Source organism: Acromyrmex echinatior, chromosome 1, assembly GCF_024713525.1.
Source record: "Acromyrmex echinatior isolate Ae372 chromosome 1, ASM2471352v2, whole genome shotgun sequence".
NCBI classification, from domain to species: domain Eukaryota; kingdom Metazoa; phylum Arthropoda; class Insecta; order Hymenoptera; family Formicidae; genus Acromyrmex; species Acromyrmex echinatior.
This window is the reverse complement of record NC_141852.1, coordinates 10,877,213-10,901,141: the sequence shown is the minus strand read 5'-3', so window position 1 is coordinate 10,901,141 and position 23,929 is coordinate 10,877,213. Positions and strand designations below refer to the sequence as shown.

The following is a 23,929-nucleotide window of genomic DNA, read 5'->3' as shown; positions in this document are numbered from 1 at the left end:
GGCCGCTCTATCCCTCGAGAAACAAGAAAAAATACAAGCAATGACATTTGTATATCAAGTTGGAATTTTGTTAAAAGATGTTAAAACTTCTGACCGCGATGTCAGTGGGAACGTGTCCCAAGGCAACCCTGGTAATAAGAATTATCTGTAATCGTCCGTCCGCGCTTTGCCGATCGATAATTACACGCGATGCAATATCCGATGTCTCGAAGCGAATCATGCAATTTTTCGATGGATTAATAATACGCCCGTCTCTCTTCCCTTCATCTTCATCCCCTGCGCTTCTTCTTGCGCAATCAATTGTCTTTGACATTCAATATTGCTGCAAAAACGCGCGCAATTAATAAAGTAGTTTTTATTCCCTTCCTCGTGACTGCGTCCGAAAGAGAAACTCTGACGAGTAAAATATTAATTTTTTTTTTCTTTCAATATACTGCATTTTGAGACTTAGCCTTGTTCGCATGGACCACTCCTGTCGATCATGTCCATTGCAAAGTGCATGAAATCATTCGTTCTGAAGGCCGCGGTCGCGCCCCGCATATCATTCTACGTGACTGAAAACGCAAATGGCTTTTTAGCCAAACAATTGGTCACACACGGCACACAAAGAGGTGTCGCAAGATCTCCGGGACAGTTGATTTTTACGCTTACGCTGGTTTTCACATATAATCACGATAGGGAATGCTATGCGATTTCTGAATTCAGCGCACTTGCGTAAACGTGCTTTGGTAATGATCACGTGTTTTTTAAATGACCAGATTTCTGAATATATTACTTGGAAGCTGATTCGACAAATAATCTATATTTTTTATGAATGAAGACCGAAAGAAGTTCAAAGTTTTGCATTAATCGTCGACAAATAGCATTTCCTCCAAGCAAAAAATCTTACATAAATCAGGCGCGTGTATTTTATAATATGTATTCATCTAAAAATGATAACACATGAGCTATGATAAAACATAAATTTCTCTATAGAAAATTCTATATAGTAATTCGAGTAGCCTTTTAAAATAAGAGAATATAGTAAGATATACTAGCGCTTATTTGTTAGAAATTTGTCATTTACGTGCTATCGCAGCATTATGCGTGTATGTCAGTACATGCAAGACATTCTTCTAGTATTAAGAGGATTGCAATCGAATCTAACATCTTATGATTATACGAAATTTCTCTATTTTGTGGAGTATCTTTTCGAAGTTGTATATAAATGAAAAATCCTCTGACATTAAGACAGAATCGTTAAACAGTATATTTTTTTGATGTTATAACATATATCGTTAATCATATATGGGCAATCTTTTTTGTTTCTTTAAATTTTTTGTAAAAAAAATTATTTGTTTAATTATTTTTTATGTCCCCTTGTTATGATTATTATTATTTTTATACAAAATTTTACAAAAGAAAGAAATATATGGACATATTTCAATATATAATAATATACTTATATATTCTGAATTATATATATTCTAAAAAATTTTTCAAGTAAAAATGTATATAGCTAAATATAGATTTAAATATAATTTTGTTTGGACCAAAATAATTATATAGGACTCAAATTAGTTGCTAAATATTAAAACTTTTAGCAGCATTTGTCATAAAACTTAATGTTTTACTTAATTAATTTGATAATTCAATAAAATTATTTTTATTTGTATCTAGTTAAATTTCTAGATTTTCAATAATACAAAAATTCTTTCTTACATTTCGAAAAAAAATTATACAGATATGAAATAAATATTCTTTTCGCATAAATAATTTTTGATCGGAAATATTAATCATATATCTAGAGACAAACGCTCGATTGTAATCTCGTAGGTATAATGCATATAAGATCGTGTACACTCAGGTTTGGCTTCTCGCGTATGTTGGATATGTCCCAGTTGGTCACTCGCAGTTAACACGCTATTGTTCCACAGACGCAATGCACGGAATTACGATGTGCATCGCAACTGTACATCGCGCACCATTCACGAAGTTAGACGGCGCTAAGAAGGGAATGGAGGTCAAGTACTTGAAAACGTATATACGTTGCACGGTCGCAACACCTCGGAATAAGAGAAATTTCTTCGCTCGAGTTTACGCGACGGCGAGCAAAACATATAAGCTAGCAAACAAGAATTACAGTCTCGAGGGAAAAAAAAAAAATACAAGATATTTTGAAAATGTTTGTTTGTGTTTCTCATCGTGAAAATGATTATTCGCATTTTTCTCTACTTCACTTATTTTGACATATACAATGACGTTACATTTACATTACTTGATAACGCAATCCAGTTCCGATAAAACAATTCAAATTTTTGTATATCTTAATCACAAAATATTTATTACGTAAATAATGAGTTTTTTATTCTTCTAACTAAGAATAATGACTAAAGTCTACATTTGATAAGTCAGATATGATGTAAGATGAACACTCAACAAGAAAAAAGAATGAGAACATTCCAGAGATATTTGAGATCTAGAAAATTAATATCGCTTCATAAATTTCCAGAATCATGATTATTTATGCTTCCGGTTTCACCTTATATTGCAATCTGAATCATCTCCGGTTCCGTTATTTCTTTCAATATAAAAAGATGCAACCACAACCATGCAAAAATTATCATCCTGCGGGACCGTGAAGTAAATACGTGCGCTCGCGCGCGCGTGAAAAGCAGGAAAAGAAAAGTCGGAACAAACGAGGGTAAGGAAGAGGGGATAAGAATCCTGCATTTCTTCCGTCAGGTGCGAACGCGACTTGCGCGGTTCTACTAGAAAGCGAGACCGATGTACTCGCGCATTGATGCATCGAGTGCCGATCAGCTTTCTTCCGCTTGCATGTCGCGTAGGCGGTGGTTTTGTAATTTCGTTGTGAGGGACGAAAAGGAACGCGATATATCGACGTATTAATGGACTCACGAGTAGGGTTACTACATCTGAATCATAAGAGAGAGAGAAGAGAGAGAGAAAGAGAGAGAGAGAGAGAGAGAGAGAGAGAGAGAGTACACTATATACTCTTCAAAAGATGATAATTCGAGGATGTAAGAAGGATGTATAATTTTTTATGCTAAATGTAGGTATTTAATAAAATAAAAATTTTACAATATAATTTTATTGACAAAATTCTTATTAATATAATTTTATAAATATAAAATTTTAATTGATGACCAAAAGTTTAAAGCCTATTCTACAATTACGTAAGCGTAGTTGTAAGTGATTTGCAACTACGTTTACGCAGTTACAAAATAAAGACTTTATGACCTCAAAAACAGTATGTACATGTACTTTTAAAAAAAAGTACAGCTGATAATTCTATTCAAAAAACAAACAACGTGAGGAAGACAAACAATGCAATTGACGACCATCGCACGAAGGACGTAAACGTTCTATGAATCTAATAAAGATCTAACAATAAGAATTGTTAATGTATTTATACAGTAGCTGTTAAATGTAGATAATTATGCAAAAAATCGGTATATTTTATAAATGTATTAAAGTGAAGAATTTATATAGTAGCTATTAATATTGAATTTTTATCTAAATTTATCTAAATTAATAAGAGATATTAAATATTGAAGAAATGAATAAATAATGAGAAATATTGAGTAATTTTTGAAATATTGAATTTACTTAAATCAATAAGAAAATCAAATATGTGTTTTATGTTAATTTAATGATAATTTTAATCATGTGAGAGACTTTTCTGACACAATGTCGCGTTGTATGAAATTTATGTAATGGCTGGCCTCGCCATGAAAATTGGCACATAGATGTTTATTGCTAAACAGTTATAATTGTCCACAAATGAAATGCGAGAATTAAACAAAATTCACGATTTGGCTAATGAGGTGAAGGTCTTGGCCATATTAAGATTCTTTTTGTATAAACAGCCCAGAAGAATAAATTTCTCAATTTTTTATATTTCCTAATTTTTCGTGCGATTAAGACACGAAAAATTAGAATAGATTATATCAAAAGATTTTACATAAATAAAATCAAGAATACATGTTTAATTTAAAACATTAACACATTTTACATTTAATTTAAATAGATTAAAAGTAAAAGTAATACGAAATTTAAAGATTATTAAAAATAAATAAAAAATTATAAGAGGTACTATATGTTTTATAATAAAAAAAAGATAGGAAAGATATATTTCTGACATTTATATGTCTCATAAAATTCTTCTGATGGCTCTGATAGCTTTTTTTTGTTGCTTTTGTCATTACGCATAATTATTTTCAATCTTCCACGTGGAATAATTGAAATTATAATACATTCTTACGAGTCTTTTATCCCAAGTATTCAATCATTGATTTAGCATTATATCTTTTTAATTAACCGGTTACCAGATACTTGTTTACCGCAAGTAACTGCAGAGCGTTAAGTGTACGGCCGCATAAGTGTATAAATAATAACACGCAACACATGCGCGAGGAACGGACCGTACAAAAGGATAAATATTCACGAGAAAGGTGCAAAATGTTTACAACTAGTTTACATCTAGTGATTCTTTCGTTCTTAAACTCGTATCAGACTACAAGTTGACATTTACGATTGACGGTTGCTTGGTTCTATTTCAAATCAATCACAATGAAAGTTGCATCGTGCACTAAAAATACCATTATTTATACACCGAAAAAATTGTATTTTCAAAAAGAATTAAGAATTTCCCACTTATTTTTATAATAATCTCTTCTAAAATAAGTGCTAAAAGGATTTTCTTAACTTCAGAGGGAATTCTGCTGAAGAAGAATAGATTAGTACCAGATATTCTGAACTAATAAAAATATATTAAGAATATTAGTAAGGTGAATTACTCTTATATTAAGAATATCCTATACAGCACACTTAAAAGCGACAGGTTAGCAATCTAATAACCTATACGAGTATATTTATTTTTTGATACCATCGAAATCGTTAAATCGTTATTTGACACGTTATTAATTTACTGCTTTGGCTACATTTAACCTTCTCGTTCTGTTTCCAATCCATTCAAATGCACAATCACACAAAGGAAGATTAGAGACAAAGAAAATGACTTTCCACAAACACGAAAAAAAATAATTTTGAAGTATTCAACCTTACTGGAATATGTTTCTTACGCCGATCATGAAAATCTTAAATATAATAACTAATTATTAAGAATATAAAAACGTAATTCATAAATATATTAGGTGTAGGAATTAATTCGTAGCGTTTTTAATGAAAGAATGTTATTTATTTCACATGAGCATTAAAAAATACATTAATGAAAGTACTTCCCATCACTTGTAAAACGCTACGAATTAATTCCAACACCTAATATAATAGTTCAGAAACTTACTTATAAACATCTCCATCAAATCGGTTAACTCCTCTTCCTCGAACTATTTCACTATCTTCTCATCCATTGTATTGATATAATTTATGCACTGCACTATTTATAATATATAGATCGACAAATATCGATAATAACGTGCTCTGTACAACTACAAAATGTATAATACGGAGTTACGGACTATTTGGCACGAATTGATGCGACCGGCGTCGTCCGGCGTACGTAGATCGTCAATTTTATTATACAGTTAGACTATATTCTTAGTTTCAAGAGAATATTCTAAAAATACTAACAGAAAGAAGAAAATATTCTATTTATTAAGAATACGTTAAAAGTATATAATTCTCTTAAGTTTTTTTTTGAGAATACAATTTTTTCGATGTAGGTTTGTTTACATTATTTGAAATTCCCAAAAATGTTTGCACAAAAAGGAATATATATATATATATATATATATTCAGGCGCTGAAAAGAGAGAAAGAACGAAGATGCTAAATGCAAAAAGTAAACATCGCGAACTGTATGTTATCAAAAACAAGTAAAATGAAACAATAATCAAATTTTTTGCTTTAATTAAATTATTTCATTGCATCAATCAAGAATTTATTTGCTCATATTCAAATAAAAGATCAGTTGATTCAATTAAATTCTCAGTTAATTGAAATAGGATCGGGGTAACCATTAATCCTAATCGTCGATTCAATTTGATACGGTCATTAAAAGGGACATAAAGTTTATCCCCTCGGGCTATAACCGCGATATTATATGTGGCGGGAAGGAAGACGACCGTTTCAAGGAGATGCATAAGATATATTTTTTACAAAACCAGCTATCCTTGTTCCTTTTTGTGTTTGACTCTTGCTGATCGAATCGATTGTTAGGTCAACAACCTCGATCGAAGGTCATTAGGTCGTGACGTAATTATATTACATGATTATCTCGAAAGATAATCGTGTTATTTGTTAATTACTCCAGGTCTCCAGGATTGTTATCTCTGACACAAAATGTAAAAATGAAGGATTACATAGAAAGAACCGATAGAAATGGAATATAAATAAACGGAAGTTCCGTATCTTTGTGAAATAAATAAATTTTGCCGTTTCTATGTTCCCTTTCGACTTTTTGAATTGATAGGAATAAATTTTTAAAACCCAATGCTTTATGGTTCTTAAGACTGCCGTTACTTCAGTAATACCGCATAAAATCACGAGTCCAGAAACGAGAAACTTTTTCTTCTTTCATACAATGTATCGAAATAAATTAATTTTGTAGTTCGACTACAATAGTTACAAATATAACGAGAATTCTGAATTCCTTTCTATTTTCACTTATTTTACGTATTATTTAACATACTGATTCTCATGATTTTTAATGCGAATTCCGTTCAGCGTTAAAAAAAAAATCAAACAACACTTCTAACTAACGGCAGTGACTCATCTTTCCTTCCTCTTCCTCAGGGGCGGCCGTTTCGTGTGGAGTCTTGTTAATAATCCTGGCTGCCGTCCTAGCGGTTCTATTTCCGAATCTTATCAACTTAATCCTGGACAAGGAGCTTACGATACGAGAGGGCGGACGCACGTTCAAATTCTGGAAGCAGCCGCCGGTCGTGCCACGTATGCAAATTTACATCTATAACGTGACGAACGCTGACGAATTTTTGAACAACGGCGAGAAACCAGCGCTGCAGGAGCTGGGTCCATACGTTTACGAACAACGTTGGGAGAAGGTGGATATCAAATTCAACGATAATGGAACCGTCACTTACAAAGTCAAGAAGACGTTCATCTTTAATTCAGTAAGTCCTTATCTAATTAACAGCAGTCATGTTAATTAAAAACTCTCGCTTTCTTCGTTTAAACCAAGTTTGTTTTTGATTTACATATAGATATAGGTATATCAATATTGATCTTTTAATTTCCGTGTTGAAATTATAATTATTTAAAATTTATATCTTTCCGTATTGAAATTGCAATTTTTCTAAACTTACATCATGTATCTTTTAATTATACAATAAGTCGTTGCTTTCTACAAAATATAAAAACATACACATATAAATATTTAACTTTTTTATATAAACATATAAATATCTAATGCTTAGCTTTCTTCTCACGCGAATATTTTCCAAGGTGATTCATTAAAACAGCTGAGACCGAAACTGAGACATTTTTATTATTAGAAGCATTTGATTATTATTTAAGTTTATTATTTGATTAGTATTCAAGACAATGCGCATCTTTAACGCATAGGATGTATCACGATCTTTGATTGTTCGTTTATTCAAGAAGCACGGGAATAACATCGGCTACTAAGAAAAAAAAACCCAGTGAATCCGCGTTGAATGACAATCGAAGGCGTCACGTCGCCTCCGGGTTTATTTAAATCCGTCATAATTGTGTTTTCTCTGTCGACTTGTAGCTGTACGGCTATTCTTGCTCGCGCATCGAAATCACTGTCGTGACTTTCTACATTCGACGTTTCAGAGAAACGTTTCCACGGCATAGTTAAGTATATTATCGTATAACTTAGCGACAAGAAAGACAATATGTACACGGACTGTTCTTGCTTCGAGAGAAAATTTATAGAAGAAAATATTTATTATGCGGATGCTATGTAACGGTTCGCGAATTGATGTGGATTTTTATTCTTTGTCTGATCTCTGTTTCTTTTGCAAATTATTTTATTACCGTGCGTTACGTATTCTTTCATTTTCTGTTATTATCTTTGTTTTTTATTTAATTATTTTTATTCCATTGTGCTGTTTTTCTATATATGCGTGATATTTTTGTGTAGCATTTTTTAAAGTTTATATAATAATACACTATTATTAACTTTTTATCATATGTATGTGTATGTTAATTCTTAGTATATACGATTGAGTCATTCATGTTCTGCATATTTCTTTCTGCATATTTTCTTTTCTTCGGAAATCTAGAAACATTAAGTAATTAGTTAACGTTTATACAGAACTTTTTTAAATAAAAAATTAGTGTATCTTAAAGACACGCTAATAGTGTGTAATTTGCTTATTACTAATACTAAATTAAATACTGTATTAAATACTGTAGTTTTAATTTTGTCTTTAATTTTGTATTTGAAATTAATATAGGAACACCTATGGTGTGTAATAAAAGACTGAAAAATCATCGTACATACTAAGGATTAATTATTGTTAATCCTTATTCTTTCTAAAATAGATTTTTATCGTATATTTATTCTTCTACAAATTTTCCCATTATTGCATTCAATCAGTCACAATTTTTCACTCGATCAGATTTTCATTTTCTTTCTTTTCTCGAATGTTAGGATCTGTCATCCGGTTCCGATGATGATTTGGTGGTCGTTCCGAACGTTCCTATGCTATCAGCTACCAGTCAGTCGAAACACGCCGCTCGTTTCCTGCGACTGGCAATGGCGTCCATCATGGATATCCTAAAAATCAAGCCGTTCGTCGAGGTGTCGGTCGATCAGCTACTTTGGGGTTACGATGACCCTCTGCTCAAGCTGGCCAAGGATGTTGTGCCCAAGGAACAAAAGCTGCCGTACGATCAGTTCGGTCTGCTTTATGGCAAGAACGCGACTGGGACGGATCTATACACGATGTTTACAGGCAGTACTGATATCACCAAATTCGGATTAATGGACAGGTGGAATGGCAAAGACGCTCTCGGCCATTGGACCACGAAAGAATGCGACTCCATCATGGGCACTGATGGCAGCATATTCCCGCCTCATATCACGAAGCAGACCGTGCTCAAGGTCTTCGAGAAAGATCTCTGCCGGACGTTGCCGCTGGTTTATCAGGTTTGTGTTTTTTTTGGTCGTCTTTAATTATCCAACTGATACGACCAGAGACGTTTGATGACTTTTTCACACAAACTGCAACTTACTAATTTATCGAGGTGATAAAATACGGAAGCAGGAGGATGTCGAAAAAAATCATTTCTATTTTTGTTTTCATAGTGTATCATTCTATAATTCAATAATAATATTATAATGAATAATATTAGGTGTTGGAATTAATTCGTAGCGTTTTACAAGTGATGGGAAGTACTTTCATTAATGTATTTTTTAATGCTCATGTGAAATAAATAACATTCTTTCATTAAAAAACGCTACGAATTAATTCCAACACCTAATATAAATAATCAATAATATTAATATCTCGATCAATATCTTGATTAAATAAAATTTTTTATGCTAGAAAATAAAATTATTTTTGAATCATGAACAATTAATATTTTTAAGATTTCTAAATTTTTGTTAATTTAATCGAACATTTCTTAATTGTTACGTTATTTGAATAAAAATATTGAAAATACCACATGTAAACAAAAATTAGTAATATATTTTTTAATAATTTGAGTCGGCAATTTTAATTTTAATTTTATTTCAATTTTTAATTTCGATGCGAAATGTCGAACTTGAATGGATCAGCTAAATATAAGAAACATAAAGTTAGTACATTTCACGTCACTTAAAGTTTTCAGTTTTGTTTTTAATCTCGCACGAAGAAAAACGTAAATTACGTAATATGTGTTAGAATTTTAATAAATTTTATGGAATTAAAAGATCTGTATAGGGATAGGCGCCCATTTATGTAAAATTTATTTTACTTTTCTAGTAAATGAACCATCGTCATATAGCTATACTGTAAGATATTTTTTACATTTTTGTAAAATTATCAATTTTATGCTACTGAAAACTATAAAATTTATTTTATCAATGAATATTTTTTACGCTGATAAAATTACTGCGCGGTAAAAAATATCAATGTATAAAGTCTCAAGCGTACATGTTTATAATCTTGAGAATAAAGTATGATTTCCTTTCTGAAAATAATCATTTGAATAAATTTATTATAATTGTAATATTTACTTTATATCTCTTGATATTTTTACAATACATTTAGATACAAATCAAGTTTGCCATAAGCTTGGCAAAAATAACCAGAATATTTTTACTGTACGATATAATCTTGTAAGATAAAAATTACTCAATCATTTTTTTAAATATGAATCAATGCTTTCAATAAAGTACTTGACTTTGATCATTGCGCATCAAAGAAAATTTTGTTTTTTAGCGCGAAGTAATAGCCGCCGGAGGAGTTCCTGGCTACAGATTCGCCCCGCCGACGAATGTCTTCACCTCGGTAGAAAATATGGCGTCGCAACAGTGTTACTGTCCAGCTGGACCACCGTGTGCACCGGAGGGCACGTTCAACGTCTCCTTGTGCCAGTACGATTCGCCAGTTCTCATCACTTTCCCGCATTTCTACCTTGGTAAGTGTCACGTAACCCGCGGTTTCTGGCCTCATCGACGAAACATTTACAATCACACTATTGTAATGAGATTCGAGACGAGATATTTTTATTTATTGGCAATTATCGTACTTATCAGAGTTAATTGCGATATCTTAAAGTCGGATGATATACGTCAAGATGACGCGAAACGATTGAGTAACACAGCAAGTGTCGCGTCTTCTTTTTGCCGTAATTATTATTATTATTATTCCTAGGATTTATTGCGAGCAATTGCGAGTTCTGCTAATCGTGAAACGTGATGCACATCATCCGATACTTGACGTAACGTATCGTGTCACGAATCTCCGACACTGTGAATCTAAACATTGTCTGGGTCGATCGTTACGCGATCAATCTCTTGCGTGTATGTAAAAGTGTATCGTCTTACGTAAGCGCAACACATAATTTGCCGGGAATTATTTTCTTAGCAGATTATCGCGATAAGTCTGTATATGCAACACACCATGCATTTCCTTCCTCACGTCACCGACGCTTCATCTATGTGTCTGCGATGTCTCTCGTCACTACTTCCTAGTCGCTGTGAAGCAAAACCAATTCTTCATCTTCTTGCGCCCACGTGTCTCCTTTTCTTTACGTAGAACAGGTAATCGACCGATCGACCGATCGACCGACAGGCTGGTTAAAGATTATTTACGTGCGTGCTAGTTTCGTAAGCGAGATCTACTTGTCGCGTCGCTTCCGGCTCTGTATGACTATAACTAGAAGTTGGAGTCGGTCGAACAGTCTGTTACTATGAGACCTATTTTTCCTAGGAACAATCTCTTTCACGCATCCGCCGTGATTCTCCCACGAAATATTATACGAACTGTTTCTCTCGCATTTATCGCGCATATATTTTCGCATCGCGCAAACTTTTACTTTCAGCGTTCCAGATTTTAGATGATGCTCCGATAGTAGATAGTTTCACCGTCGTGTGAAATCATTCTCTCGTAAAATAAAATGCGCAAGATACTCGATTTCATTTGTCTAACACAAAATTTAAATGAATGACTTCTTCAAAAGGGAGAGAGAGGGACGTTTTTTTAAAAAAAATCGATATTAACTGTCATAATTAAATGTTTATAAATAAACTTTTTTTGTAATTGTTTATGAAACATATGAACAATGTTATATTATTATATTTTTAAATGATTAATAATTACAAAATAGGAGTAAAAAACTAATAATTAATTAATATATATAACATTATATATGAGATCATAATAACAATTACATTACGTCAAGTTACGAGATTACATTGTATTTTTTTATTGATGTATTTTATGAACAATGTCGGGATTTTTAAATCAAAAAACATAAAATTCTTTAGAAAATTTAGTAGAAAATTATATTTTACACTTATTATTTTTACTTATTATTTATTATTTTCATATTTAAAAGAGGGATTTATACAAAATACTTTATTACAAAATACTTTATTACTATTACAAAATATTTTGTTCAAATAACACGAGACATCTTTGATGCGAATTCTTTTACGAATTTGGCATAAAATATTCTGTAAATGACTCCTACATCTGCATTTTTCGAAAAAAAGAGTACAACGGTCAAATGTTATTTTGTGTTAATAATTATATAAACATTTGCTTTAAAAGTCATTTAAGTATAAATGCGAAAATATTAAAGAGAAGTCGCGCGCGCATTATTATTTTAATTTCTTAATCATTATTTTTTAAAAATGGAAAAGACGGATAGAATGATGAATTTCATTTCATTGCTTTTCTATTTATGCATTTTGAAATACGTTAAGAGTCTTAAATGTTATGTTAATATGATTCTTAAACCACTCGACTGACGATGAAGTGCTACTTAACTGTAGTGCATTACATCCGTTTTGTACGTGTAACCGCACGTGGTGACTTTTGACACTGCGAAGCAACGAAGCAATGTTATTATGTAAAGACACGAGCGTAATCAGACTAATGGTTAAACTGGCATCTCTGCTGATTCACGTCAAATAAACATAAATTAGTTTTACGAATTTGCAAAATAATTTAATATCAAAAATCGAAGAAATTATATTTACAATTGTTCATAAAAATATGACGTTAATAGTAATTTAATTTTGTAGAAACAGAGATAGATAGATAAATAAAACATTTTTATTAATTCTATAATACATTCTAGAATAAATTCTCTAAGAATATAAAGAATATAAAGAATAACAAATATAGAATAAGCAAAAAAGAATTTTTGAACAATAATAATGTAGTATAAAACAGAAGTTTGACAAAGAATGAAATATATATATATATATATATATATATATATATATATACAAAATTAAGCAGTGAATTTCCTCGAATAAACGACAATACACATATAATAATATAAAAAAGTTAGACAGGGAACAGATTATATACTCAAATTAATACGACAATTATTATTATAATTTTTTTTAATTAATGGCGATACAAGATAACATGAGAGAAAGAGAGAGAGAGAGGGTTCTGTTGAGTGATTTACAACATCATTCACGTTGTTTGATTCTTTTTTCCAGCCGATCCAGCCTTACGGGAGGCTGTGACAGGCATATCTCCGCCGGATCCCGAGAAACATCAGCTCTACATTGATGTACAGCCTATAATGGGTACAGCTATGAAGGCGCGAGCGAGGGTACAAATTAATCTCGCAGTTAGCCAGGTGCGAGATATCAAGCAGGTCGCTTCATTCCCCGACATTATTTTCCCCATTATGTGGTTTGAAGATGTAAGTATATGATACTTTTTAATTATATCCGGCACTATTGTCTATAGATTCTATTAGATATTCTAATAGCACACTTTATCTGGGATACATCCTAGGGATGTCCTTAGGATGTTCAAAGGACTTACGTCCTCAGGACATCTTCTGAAGGTGTGCTGTTAGAGTATCCATTGATTTTGTGTTAGTAATTATATAAGAATACCAACAATATAATATAATAATGATATTTATACATCGTACGTAACATCACATAATAATTAATGCATTATGTGATATACTCATAATTACAATATCCTTGATAAAATGAATCTCTCGCAATGATTGTTTGAATTTTTGATTATTATCTGTCGTTACTCACGATGTTGAAAAAACGTATTATTAGATATATTTGCAGTCAATTTTCTGCAAAATTTTAATTTGTGCTGAATAGTTATGTATGAATCATAGCGTGTTTAATGTAAATTATTACGCAGCAAACGTAATTAAATGTTAAATGAGCACAGCAATTCGCGCGTGGATTAAATTATAAATCCGAAATTTAGAATATGAGTAAAAAATACAGATAATCGCCTTTTTTTAGAGTTGATAATCTGCTGTTATGAATAAATTATCTGTTAAGAAAATCAATTATTAAGTTTTCCAACGTATTGTAAATTTTTTCAATTATGCTAATGAGAGCTTCGACGTAAGTGAGAAGATGTTCGAGATTCGTTTGTCCCTCTTAAGTGTCCACATAAGTAAAACACATAAAAATGACTAAAAAAAAAAAAAACAAAAATATATCGGAAAATTCTCGTTGTGTCCATATTACTGCGCGAACCAACTTTTTTATTGACTTCGAAAGAAAAATGGGAGAATTTTGCAGAAAATTGACTTTAAAAAATTGAGATTATCAAGGATATTGTAAAAAGAGAGAAAAAAAGACGAAAAATGACACGAAATGAACATTTAAAATGGAAATAAAATAACGCATTTATTCCTGTTTTTCACAAAACAGGATTCGTAAATATCAAAATACTAAAATATAACATGCTTCAGCACAGAGAAACGCAGATTGAGATGGACTTGGAAGATTTACAAGAGACATTAATTATTATTCATTAGCAATTGCATGAGAAGTGTACCTTCCAAATCTTGAATAATTTAGCGAGCCACTTCGATCAAATAAGCATGACGTTCGTTTTGCGAATCGAGCTCTCCTCAAGGATGTTTGGTTTGTTCCCTCTCTACATACTGACATTACTGACATTACTGACATTACGATAGTCTACATTACTGACAACGGAACGCCATGTCGCTTACAAATTGTCGCTATCATCCTCGAGTCAGTTATGCAGTAGTGAAATTTTCATCTCTGCCTCTTCATAGCCTCGACAATGATGGGAACGTGCCTGTCGTTCGCCGTTTCGCCGCTCGGCAACGACGTGCGTTTGAATACCATGCACGTAGAGGAGGACGTATTGTTGCACGCTTTTCGTCCATGATTCATATTAATGGAACTTGTCTCGACGTTGCTAATAAAGAGTTTGACGTTGTCCCCGTGCCGCGCCGCGACGAGAGAAAAAGAAAAAAAAAAGAGAGGAAACAAACTCTCAGACTCTGAGAATTTTCTTTGTTACTCAAGACGGCACGTACTCGAAACTGCGAGGAATTTTGACTTGGTTATCTTGAAAAATGTTTTCGCTGAAACAAACGTGAAAAGAAAGATTGATTTTCTTGTTTCGAGATTTTGTCTCCGCCGAACTTGCCTCAAATAAAATCCGATCGAACTGGATGTCCTTTAATTCTTAAATTCTTCATACATAATGTATTATTGCAGCCAATATTCTTCTTTTTATTTTATATTTTAGTGTATTTTTAATTTAACTTATTTATTTTTAATATTAAATGAGAAAAATATCCATGGAATTAGCATACGAATATATCCATATTAATTGTAAGAGCATTAATATATTATTATGTACATATATAAGAATGATCTAGAATAATTTATTTTGACCTTAATGGATAGGACCAATATTAGTAATTATATTTTTTCAAATGTTATGAAATGATAAAAGAAAACTCAATAAAAAAAGGATTTTAAAATGGAGAGAGATCAGGATGAACACGTTATGCAGAATTATTATATAATTATAAGATCGGCCCTATAAACAATTAAATGCTTAAGTGTGTTGGAAGGCAAAGAAAAATACATGATTTGAAAAAAAATTTTTTAGCAAAATGTATAATTAGTGGCGACAAGAGAAATTTTTCAAAATAATTTGGCGTCTATTCAGGTTAATTTTTTAAATAATAATAATTAGTTAATTTTTTTAACAATAATAAGAAACACACACAAGACCGTCAAATATATAATTAAGTCAATTAAGGCCCGGTTCCATCCACGAAAGATTAACTTTAATCTTGATTTAACTATTTGTTATCTTTTTCTAATTCTTAAAATTAGAAGAAGGTAAAGAGTAAATTGAATTGAGATTAAAGTTAATCTTACATTGATAGAATTAATGCTTGGAACTTTTAATTCTTTGAAAAATAAAGAATTAATTGAACCAAAGTTAAAATTAAATTACATCGATAGAAACTGTCATAAATAAGAGAAGCGCCATTTACAGTCAAAGATGTTAGAATAAAGTCCAATTGCACCAATGTTATTTTAACTTTAAGCAAGGCTTCTCTCTCTTTCTCTTTCTCATTCTCCCTTCCTTTTTTTCTCTTTCTTTCTTTAAAGTCGAAAGAGAGACAGAAAAGAAGACAATTTTAAGCCTTGCTTAAAGTTGAATTAACGTTACAATCAAACTTTGTACACTACTTAAATACATATATATTATTCCATTGATCTTAAATGGCTCTTCTTACTTAACTTTTTTTTCTTTCTTTTTTTTTAATTTAAGGACAGATGAATTGAGCAGAGGCATTTCTCTTTTTTTGCAAAAGCTACGTTTAGCAAAAAAGCAGCTTTGAAACTGTTGTAAAATTCTCTATTAGATTAATCTTACCCTTAATAAATCTAAATTCCTTATTAGATCTAAATATATAAACCAATCGTATAAAAGAATTTTTACAATAGTCGCAAAGCAGCTTTTTCCGTTGAACGGAGCCAAACCCAGCCTCGATATCAATAACGATGTTTTCTTTTCTCACGCAGTGCGTCGATGAACTACCCCCGGAGATGCGTTCCCTGCTGAAATTGGCGGTAGAGTTGCCACCAGTGGCCCATGCTGCGGTGTCCGGCGCCCTGGCAGTGATCGGCGCGATCGTCCTGCTCGGTGCGCTCATGTGTCTGGCACGCGCCGCCAAGCGCCAGGAGAAGCTGCACCTGAGCAACCCATTGCCGGCGAACGCGACGAGCACCAAGACCGGTCAGCTGAATCCTGCTTTCAGCAAGTAGAGTCCAACCGGTTACAAGTGAGGGAATCGAAACGAGTGCGCGAGTACTCGGAGTTCCATCCCGCGAGACGAGTCGCGCGCCGGGTAGCGCGCGAGTGTACTCTTTCGCGAGGACTTGTACGATAATCTTACTTATCTTATAGGCGACGGGCATGTGCTTTATATCTCGATTAGAATTTCCACATTCAATTTCGCAAGAGAGAAAAAAAAAGCGGAACGAGTCTAGACAACAAAAAGTCCAAAATCGAGGGATAGGTTTCGTTTTACACGTTCACACGCTGTAAGCATCAATTCATCATTGTTATCTATGAAATATTAAACAAATAATGCTTACAAGCGCTGTAAGCGCAAAATGGGATGCACCCAAGATATGTCTTTAATATGTCTAAAATGTTTGTAAGACATCTTCTTTTTGGATGTGTTGTCTGGGACAAGTTACATCATTTTGACATCAGATAACATTATTTTGACGTTAAAACAAATCGTAAATGATTGAAAAATGACTTTTAATGATTCATTTTAAAGTCATTTTGACATCATTTTGATGTCAAAATGACATTGACTTTCTGTTTGGGAGGAAAGGAGAAAGAAGAGGGAGAGGCTGCCCAATGAGACACGAATTTTATCGGGTTACATGCGGACAGTCGGTACATTAAATTTATTTATATTATGTGTGTTTCTTCTCGGGATGGTGTTTTGTTAAACGGTGTTGAGTCGCACGAGTATAAATTAATCGCGAGCAACGGTCGGCGACGAATTTGAGATCTGTGGAGTAGACGTTATCTGCTCGAGACGTAATTGTGACGAATCGGCAGATCTTTCCTTCGTGAAAGATCGAGTTAAAAATTCGAGTTGAGAAAACTCAGAAATATCTGTGAGTGAATTTAAAATCTAGGTCTTCCCGACGAAAACATTGCAAAAGATCCGCGCTTCGTCACGGGTTTTTTAAACTCCATCGTTGACTTCTTAGCTGAATTAATCGAAAAGTAGAATTTTATATTTATATTTAGATTTATTTTATTTTACCTTGACATTATCATTATGAAATGAGCAATTAAGCTGACGAATATTTTATTATAATATTTTTTTACGATATTCCATGGAAATAAGAAATTAAAGTTGAGTCATTGCTAGGAAAAACTCGGCGATCAGGATTTATATTGACGCAACACCGTTCTTTTTATTAGGATTATTAATATTAATAACGAGCTGCTCTTTGCTCTGCACGATCGAATTGATCTTTAAGGATCATTGTTTAATCGTGTGAAGCAATTATCGCTGCGAACACTGACGTAAAGGATGAAGGATGAAATTGATATTCCGTCCATGCCGTTGTTCCGAGGACAAGCTTCGTTCACGACTTCAATTTGGATTGCACGAGCGTGTTTGCGACGAGTAGTTTGTGCAATCGAGACGCAGCAACAGCGGAACGACAGAAATCTCTTTTTCTGTACATAGAACCTGACCGTCGTTGTCGTCTATCGATTGTAATTACCAAGATTGTACTATTTCTCGTTATTCGTTTGTACATGTATTATTATTATTATTATTATTATTATTATTATTATTATAAATAATTATTAAACGTAGATCATAATTAGATTTAATAAATAAATTACTTTTGTATGATAAAAATCAAAAGATACCAAATTGCGCACGAGCGTGAGAAATCTGGTTAATGGTGTCAGCGTAATCGTTATATAGTTAGATAACTATACTCTTTCTCAACTTTACTAACTTACGAAAATTACATGCGTATGTAAACTTTATAGAAAAATAGAGTTACAATTTATTAGCTTGTTGCAAAAGATTTATCGTTTTTTTTTTTTATATTAAATAAGAATGAAGCTAAAGTTTTTTAAAAGTGAAAACTTCTTTTTGGAATTTAATAGTAATAATTTTTCTTTTGGATTTTCTGAAAATTATGCTTTTCACATATTTTAATAAATATGAATCTTTTGCACCAATCTGACATTTTGATATTTAAATTCCAGATATGAAAGAAAGAGAGAAAAAGGAATAGGAACTCTTCAACTCTGATTTATTGCTCACGCCTTATTCTTATCTCTTCTCTTTTGTCCTGGAAATTTCCAAGTGTTTTCGAATTTTTTTTCGCCCTTTCGTTCCTCTTGCGTCCGAGGAACAGAGAGGATTAGAAACTTCTCATCCGAGAGATGAATGCAGGAGGAATGAGGAAAATATATGATAGAATTAATTTTATGATATAACAGAGATTGATTTAATGTTCACGATTATTCCACTCCTACTCTCGTAATATCGTGTTACGACACATTATGCTTTTATCGTCCACACGCACTACGATGGACGATGTGTGTGCGTGTATTTTACTGATACGAAAATAAGTTTCCCATGAAATAAGATCTCATGTTGTTAGGGTTATCAAAATGTGAACTCACGTAGACGATTCAGTGATAAATCAAGCGCAACGAACGATTTGCATAGATATATGATTAGTTGTTATATTCATGAAAAGATAATTCTCTAAAATGGAGCGTGAGATAAAAGGAGCAAGGACTCCTACGAAGGTAAGTAAGAGGTCGTCGTAGGGATAGTTGTAAATGTCAAAAATAAATATCTGCCGTACTAAAATAAATTCTTTTTCAATCAGTATAGCAAAATGAAAAATAACGACGCTCGCGCTTCTATACAATATCAGACATACATATATACAACATCAGACATACAGAAAATATTTTCTCTCCGCATTTGGATTTATTATAATTAGAGAAAGATAGATAAATATGTGGTGTACATCGATAAATATCATGAGTCTCGTGGTATCGCTCCTAATCACCACTGAGAATAAATCTAATTAAATAAAAAAAAATTTGAGCAAAGTGAACCTTAATGCTTAAATATTTGTAAATTTATATACATATCTAATTCTACAAAAATCTTACATTCTACATTAAAGAAACCTGTATCGAATCTCGTCGTTGAGACGAGTTCATTAATTGAACGATCGTATGTAATACGTACTGTCGTCGCGTGTGCGTCATCACTTAATTAAGTACAGGTCGATCATTATGGCGCGGTATAACGCACTGTCGCGGTCGGCGACACCGCCAAGTAATAATCACGACGAGATGCAAATGCTAACCATCGACGGATCACAACCGCCGCCGGCATAATTACACATTATTTCCGATGCACTAAAGTCTCAATCACAACTTTGGCCGTGTTGCGGGCGTGTTTCTCTGTCATTTTCTCACGATGCAACAACGGTACGTCAATTTATCATAGGAATTACTGGTTCACCGGCATCCTTTTAGACTTTGCGTTCGCCGGATTGATTATTCGCTATATTAAATGATTTCACGATGGATCGCGAATAAAAAGGTGCTTTAGAAGCTTGTTGATTGTTTTTAAGCCCTTTACTTAAAAAAATGTTCTTCAACTTTGCGAACGAATATTAATATTTAAATTTATCATATAATATTTTTGGAAATGTTATTATTCGCGATAAACAAGTAGAAGTTTCCATTTCTAAGAATAAACTCGCTTATTAAACGGTTTGTCAAACCGCAAAGCGTTGTTAGTGAAAAATTTCATTGGATTTATTTTACCGTTTATATCTTCAAGCAATCTATTAATTCTGATTATCACATTGAAATTATACATCATAATGACAAATCTCTCCGTATAGAAATGATTAACACAATTTGCCAGTAACATACATTATTCTAATTGCACAACAATTATTATTTACGTTACCGAGTTTTACTTGACCCAAATTCGTTTTTCCGTGCCTTTATGAGAAACTATCGGTATCTTTTGTCTTTAACCGAACATCTCGAGCATAAAAATCTCAAGAAGCGTTTAAAAAATTAGACTAAATATAGTTCTAATATCTTTTGAATATATTCATATTACCGAAGAATTCTTATTTTCTTCTTTTTTTTTTTTTTAATAGATCGCGACGGTTTTCGCTCGTTCGTTCATTTTTTTCAAGCGATTTCCATTTCGTTCAGAGCATCTCAAGAAGATTATTTTGAACGGAATTTTTTCGGAGAACCACATTCTGTTTCGAGCGAGATTTCCAGAGACAGGCAATCATAGCACTGAAGGAAAGTATCATCATTATCAGAGTACCCCATTGCAAAGCCAATTCGATATTGCCCACTGTGAAATGCGCGCTGTGGGCGATTTCCAACAATTGTTCCGGAAATTCGTCTACCTTGACTTCGACCCAGATAAGTGGAAGGATCATGCCGTCCTTCAGGTTCCCGAGAAACGGCACGCCGATTGCCTTTCGCACCTCCAAGTTCAATTGCATCCTCAACCGACCGTCTAAGGGAATTGCTAAGCGCTAAAAATAGAAATTTGAGTTTAATCTTTATTTGTTTTCGATTGTAAAAGTAGCAATAAAGATTGGAGATAGTATTGTTTCTCAATTCTTTGACAGAATATTAGAGTCATTCTATCTTTGTCTCACTAAATATCGAACAAAGACGGACTTCTATGTCGGTCTTCTTTTCTGCTCTAGAAAGCTCTCAAAATTAACTCGTGAAATGAAAATCAGTCATAAGATTCAAATAACAACAATTGACGTGATGTGATTATCCACCCTTACAGAAATTTAGTATTGCAAGGAAATAATGCATCAAAAATTAATTGTAATTACTTGTTTGTTTTGCGTATTAAAACTATTATTTAGTGCTTTTAGTACTCAAAATTATAGTAATCTTTTATTAAATTGGTCAGTATTAAATTATAAATTTCTGTAAGTTAAGTAAGTTAAATAAACATTTAATCGATAATATAATACAATAGTTAAAATTTAATGTTTACTTACCGGATGTATGTCTATGTAGTTCTCATGATCTTCCTGCCGAGGATTTAAACCGTCTATTTGTTCCAGCAAAGACTTATCGGCACCATAAAAATGCGGAAATGATAAGAGCAAGGGCATGTTAAAAACGCATGCAGATATGTTTAAGAGTCCTGAGGGTGGACAGATTCTCTTTTCATGTACTTTCGGGCAGAAGCATTCGTTTTGCTTATTTGAGAAGTTATACGCATCTGGCGTGAATTTATATCTGAGACGAGAAAGAAAATCATGTTAAGAGAGACGTGTCTTCAATCAATTCACTATATTTTCCAATAGAAAACTATAATAGTAATATATTTTCTCATTTTTGAATTATTTTTTTATAAATAAATCTCTTTAATAAAATGATAATCATAATAATTATTATTATATTTATTATTATAATTATAGTAATAATAATTATTATTACAATGCGAGGAGCAGACTGCTTCTCGTCTCGATAAAGTGAATTGCAACGTTCATGAAACGTTAACATTTCAAGAATGAACATAGACACATGGAGATAATCCATGAAACAGATAGTTTCTATATAGAAAGTACTCGTAGAAGCCTCAAAGGTATAAATAATAATGAAATATTAATAAATAATAATAATCATTGTAAAGAAATTCTCGTAACCGAAATTTCTATGCAATTATTATCATATCATCAGACGGATTTATTTATAAGAAAAAAACGCTTTGAAATGTGAGAAGATTACATTATTATTTAATAATAGCTGGAACTAATTAGAATAAATTTTTTAAATATTTATATAAAGAATTTCCTAAGACTCTGATTGAAAATATTCAGAAATATAATGTAACTTTTCCCTACTTAGCGATAAAAATTTGCAATTAAATCGTGATGCATTAAAGTGCAAAATTTAACTTTTTATTTACCTTAAAGAAGGTATGTCGTAGGTAGTCGTTTGTTCGATAAAATGAAGTGGTAGCTTCCTGCAAATATCCTTAACATACACGTAAAGAGGTTTACTTGTGTCCTGTACCAAATGTGGTGGAAATAGGCCACCCTCGGAGCCTTCAATTTTATCGCATTGCTCGTCATCCCAAATGACCCGGCTGTTCATTCCGTTCACCTGGTCGATCACGCCGAGATTTTTCACGTCTTCCAATCCTGTATGCATCGTGATGCGATCCTTATCGATACCATTTTTCTATTTTTAAAAAATGTGCATTTCATATTAATCGCAATTGAAAAATCATATTGCCTTAATATATCCAAAAAACAATCTCACCATAACGCCGCGATAAAATTACCTTTCGTAATGTTTTTTTTGTTTGGAAAAAGATTGGTTTGGAAATATTTTAAGATTGGTATTTTATAATCGGTATTCATTATCAGTTCTTATAAAAATTTAAGTTAAATTATTCTCCCCCAGAAGAACAAAAAAGTCAAAATAACATCACATTGATTAAATTAAGAAAAAAAAAATGATATAATTCGGTCAATATGACATCAAATTGACATTAGTTTAACTTTCTTGTTCTCCTCAATCGTCTTAAGACATTACTAATATACTAATATGACTCTGTGATTGGCTTATGAGATCTTAAGACTGTACTTAAGACTGTCTTAAATATAAGAACCGATCATATGAATACCGATATAAATAGAAATAAAATTTTCAATAAGATTCAAAACTCTCCGCGGTTAAACGTATGTAATCACGCACCATGGCCAGTATGCCGAACTTTTCAAAGGGTATGTCCTGCTGCAGCGTTAACAACAGCTTAGCCATGTGGAAGAGCTGAGTATCGTATCCCCAGAGGAAACCATTGACAGTCTGATTGATGAACAACTGCTCCTGCAGAGTCGACAGCACCGTGTTAGTAACGAATCGCACTGCGAAGCTCAGGTCCCGGACATACGCGGTGGTGAACATCAACGGCACGTTCGGTACCAGGACGATATCGTTCTTGGATCGCCCGCCTATCCATTTAAAGGATCTCTTAGTCTGATAAGTGATAGTGTCATTATCGTGCAACACCACGTTCATGCGACTCATTGTCTCTTGATATTCGTAGGGACCAACCTCCTGGACGCACAGCTTGCTCGCTTCATTCGCTTCGAATTCGTTCACGTTCGTATAATTAAAGATATAGATATTATATTTCAACTTCAAGGGTGGGTGTTGCCACCAGTCAAAGATGACAGTGCCGTTACGCAATTCTAGCCATGACAACACGTAATTGTTGATCGCGTTTGTGTACCAGAACACGTAAAAGCCGGCGGAACTGATCAGGAAGATGCCGCAGTAGATCCAGACGAGCCAAATGCGAAGACGATGACTGCGTCGAGCGCAACGCCCGATCGCTTTCTTCTCTATATCCAAGGCGGTATCGGTCATCGAGATCCTCAT

The 23,929-nt window shown here is 32.8% G+C and overlaps 2 protein-coding genes across 2 annotated transcripts in view; one reads left to right on the top strand and one right to left on the bottom strand.

The window, feature by feature from the left end:
• emp (epithelial membrane protein) overlaps positions 1-18,943 on the top strand; it is a 40,874-nt gene extending 21,931 nt beyond the window's left edge. The window contains exons 2-6 of the mRNA XM_011055970.2: positions 6,756-7,093; positions 8,602-9,099; positions 10,379-10,577; positions 13,120-13,328; positions 16,474-18,943. Coding sequence (XP_011054272.1) covers positions 6,756-7,093; positions 8,602-9,099; positions 10,379-10,577; positions 13,120-13,328; positions 16,474-16,716 — 1,487 coding nt within the window. The 3' untranslated portion in view covers positions 16,717-18,943. The remainder of the gene's footprint in view (positions 1-6,755; positions 7,094-8,601; positions 9,100-10,378; positions 10,578-13,119; positions 13,329-16,473) is intronic.
• A 369-nt stretch (positions 18,944-19,312) lies between these two features.
• LOC105145998 (scavenger receptor class B member 1) lies at positions 19,313-23,929 on the bottom strand. Its single transcript, XM_011055969.2, has 4 exons — positions 23,243-23,929; positions 22,449-22,723; positions 21,532-21,775; positions 19,313-21,045 (listed from the first exon to the last, which is right to left on the bottom strand). The coding sequence occupies exons 1-4, from the start codon at positions 23,927-23,929 to the stop codon at positions 20,704-20,706; spliced, it is 1,548 nt and encodes a 515-aa protein (XP_011054271.2). The 3' UTR covers positions 19,313-20,703.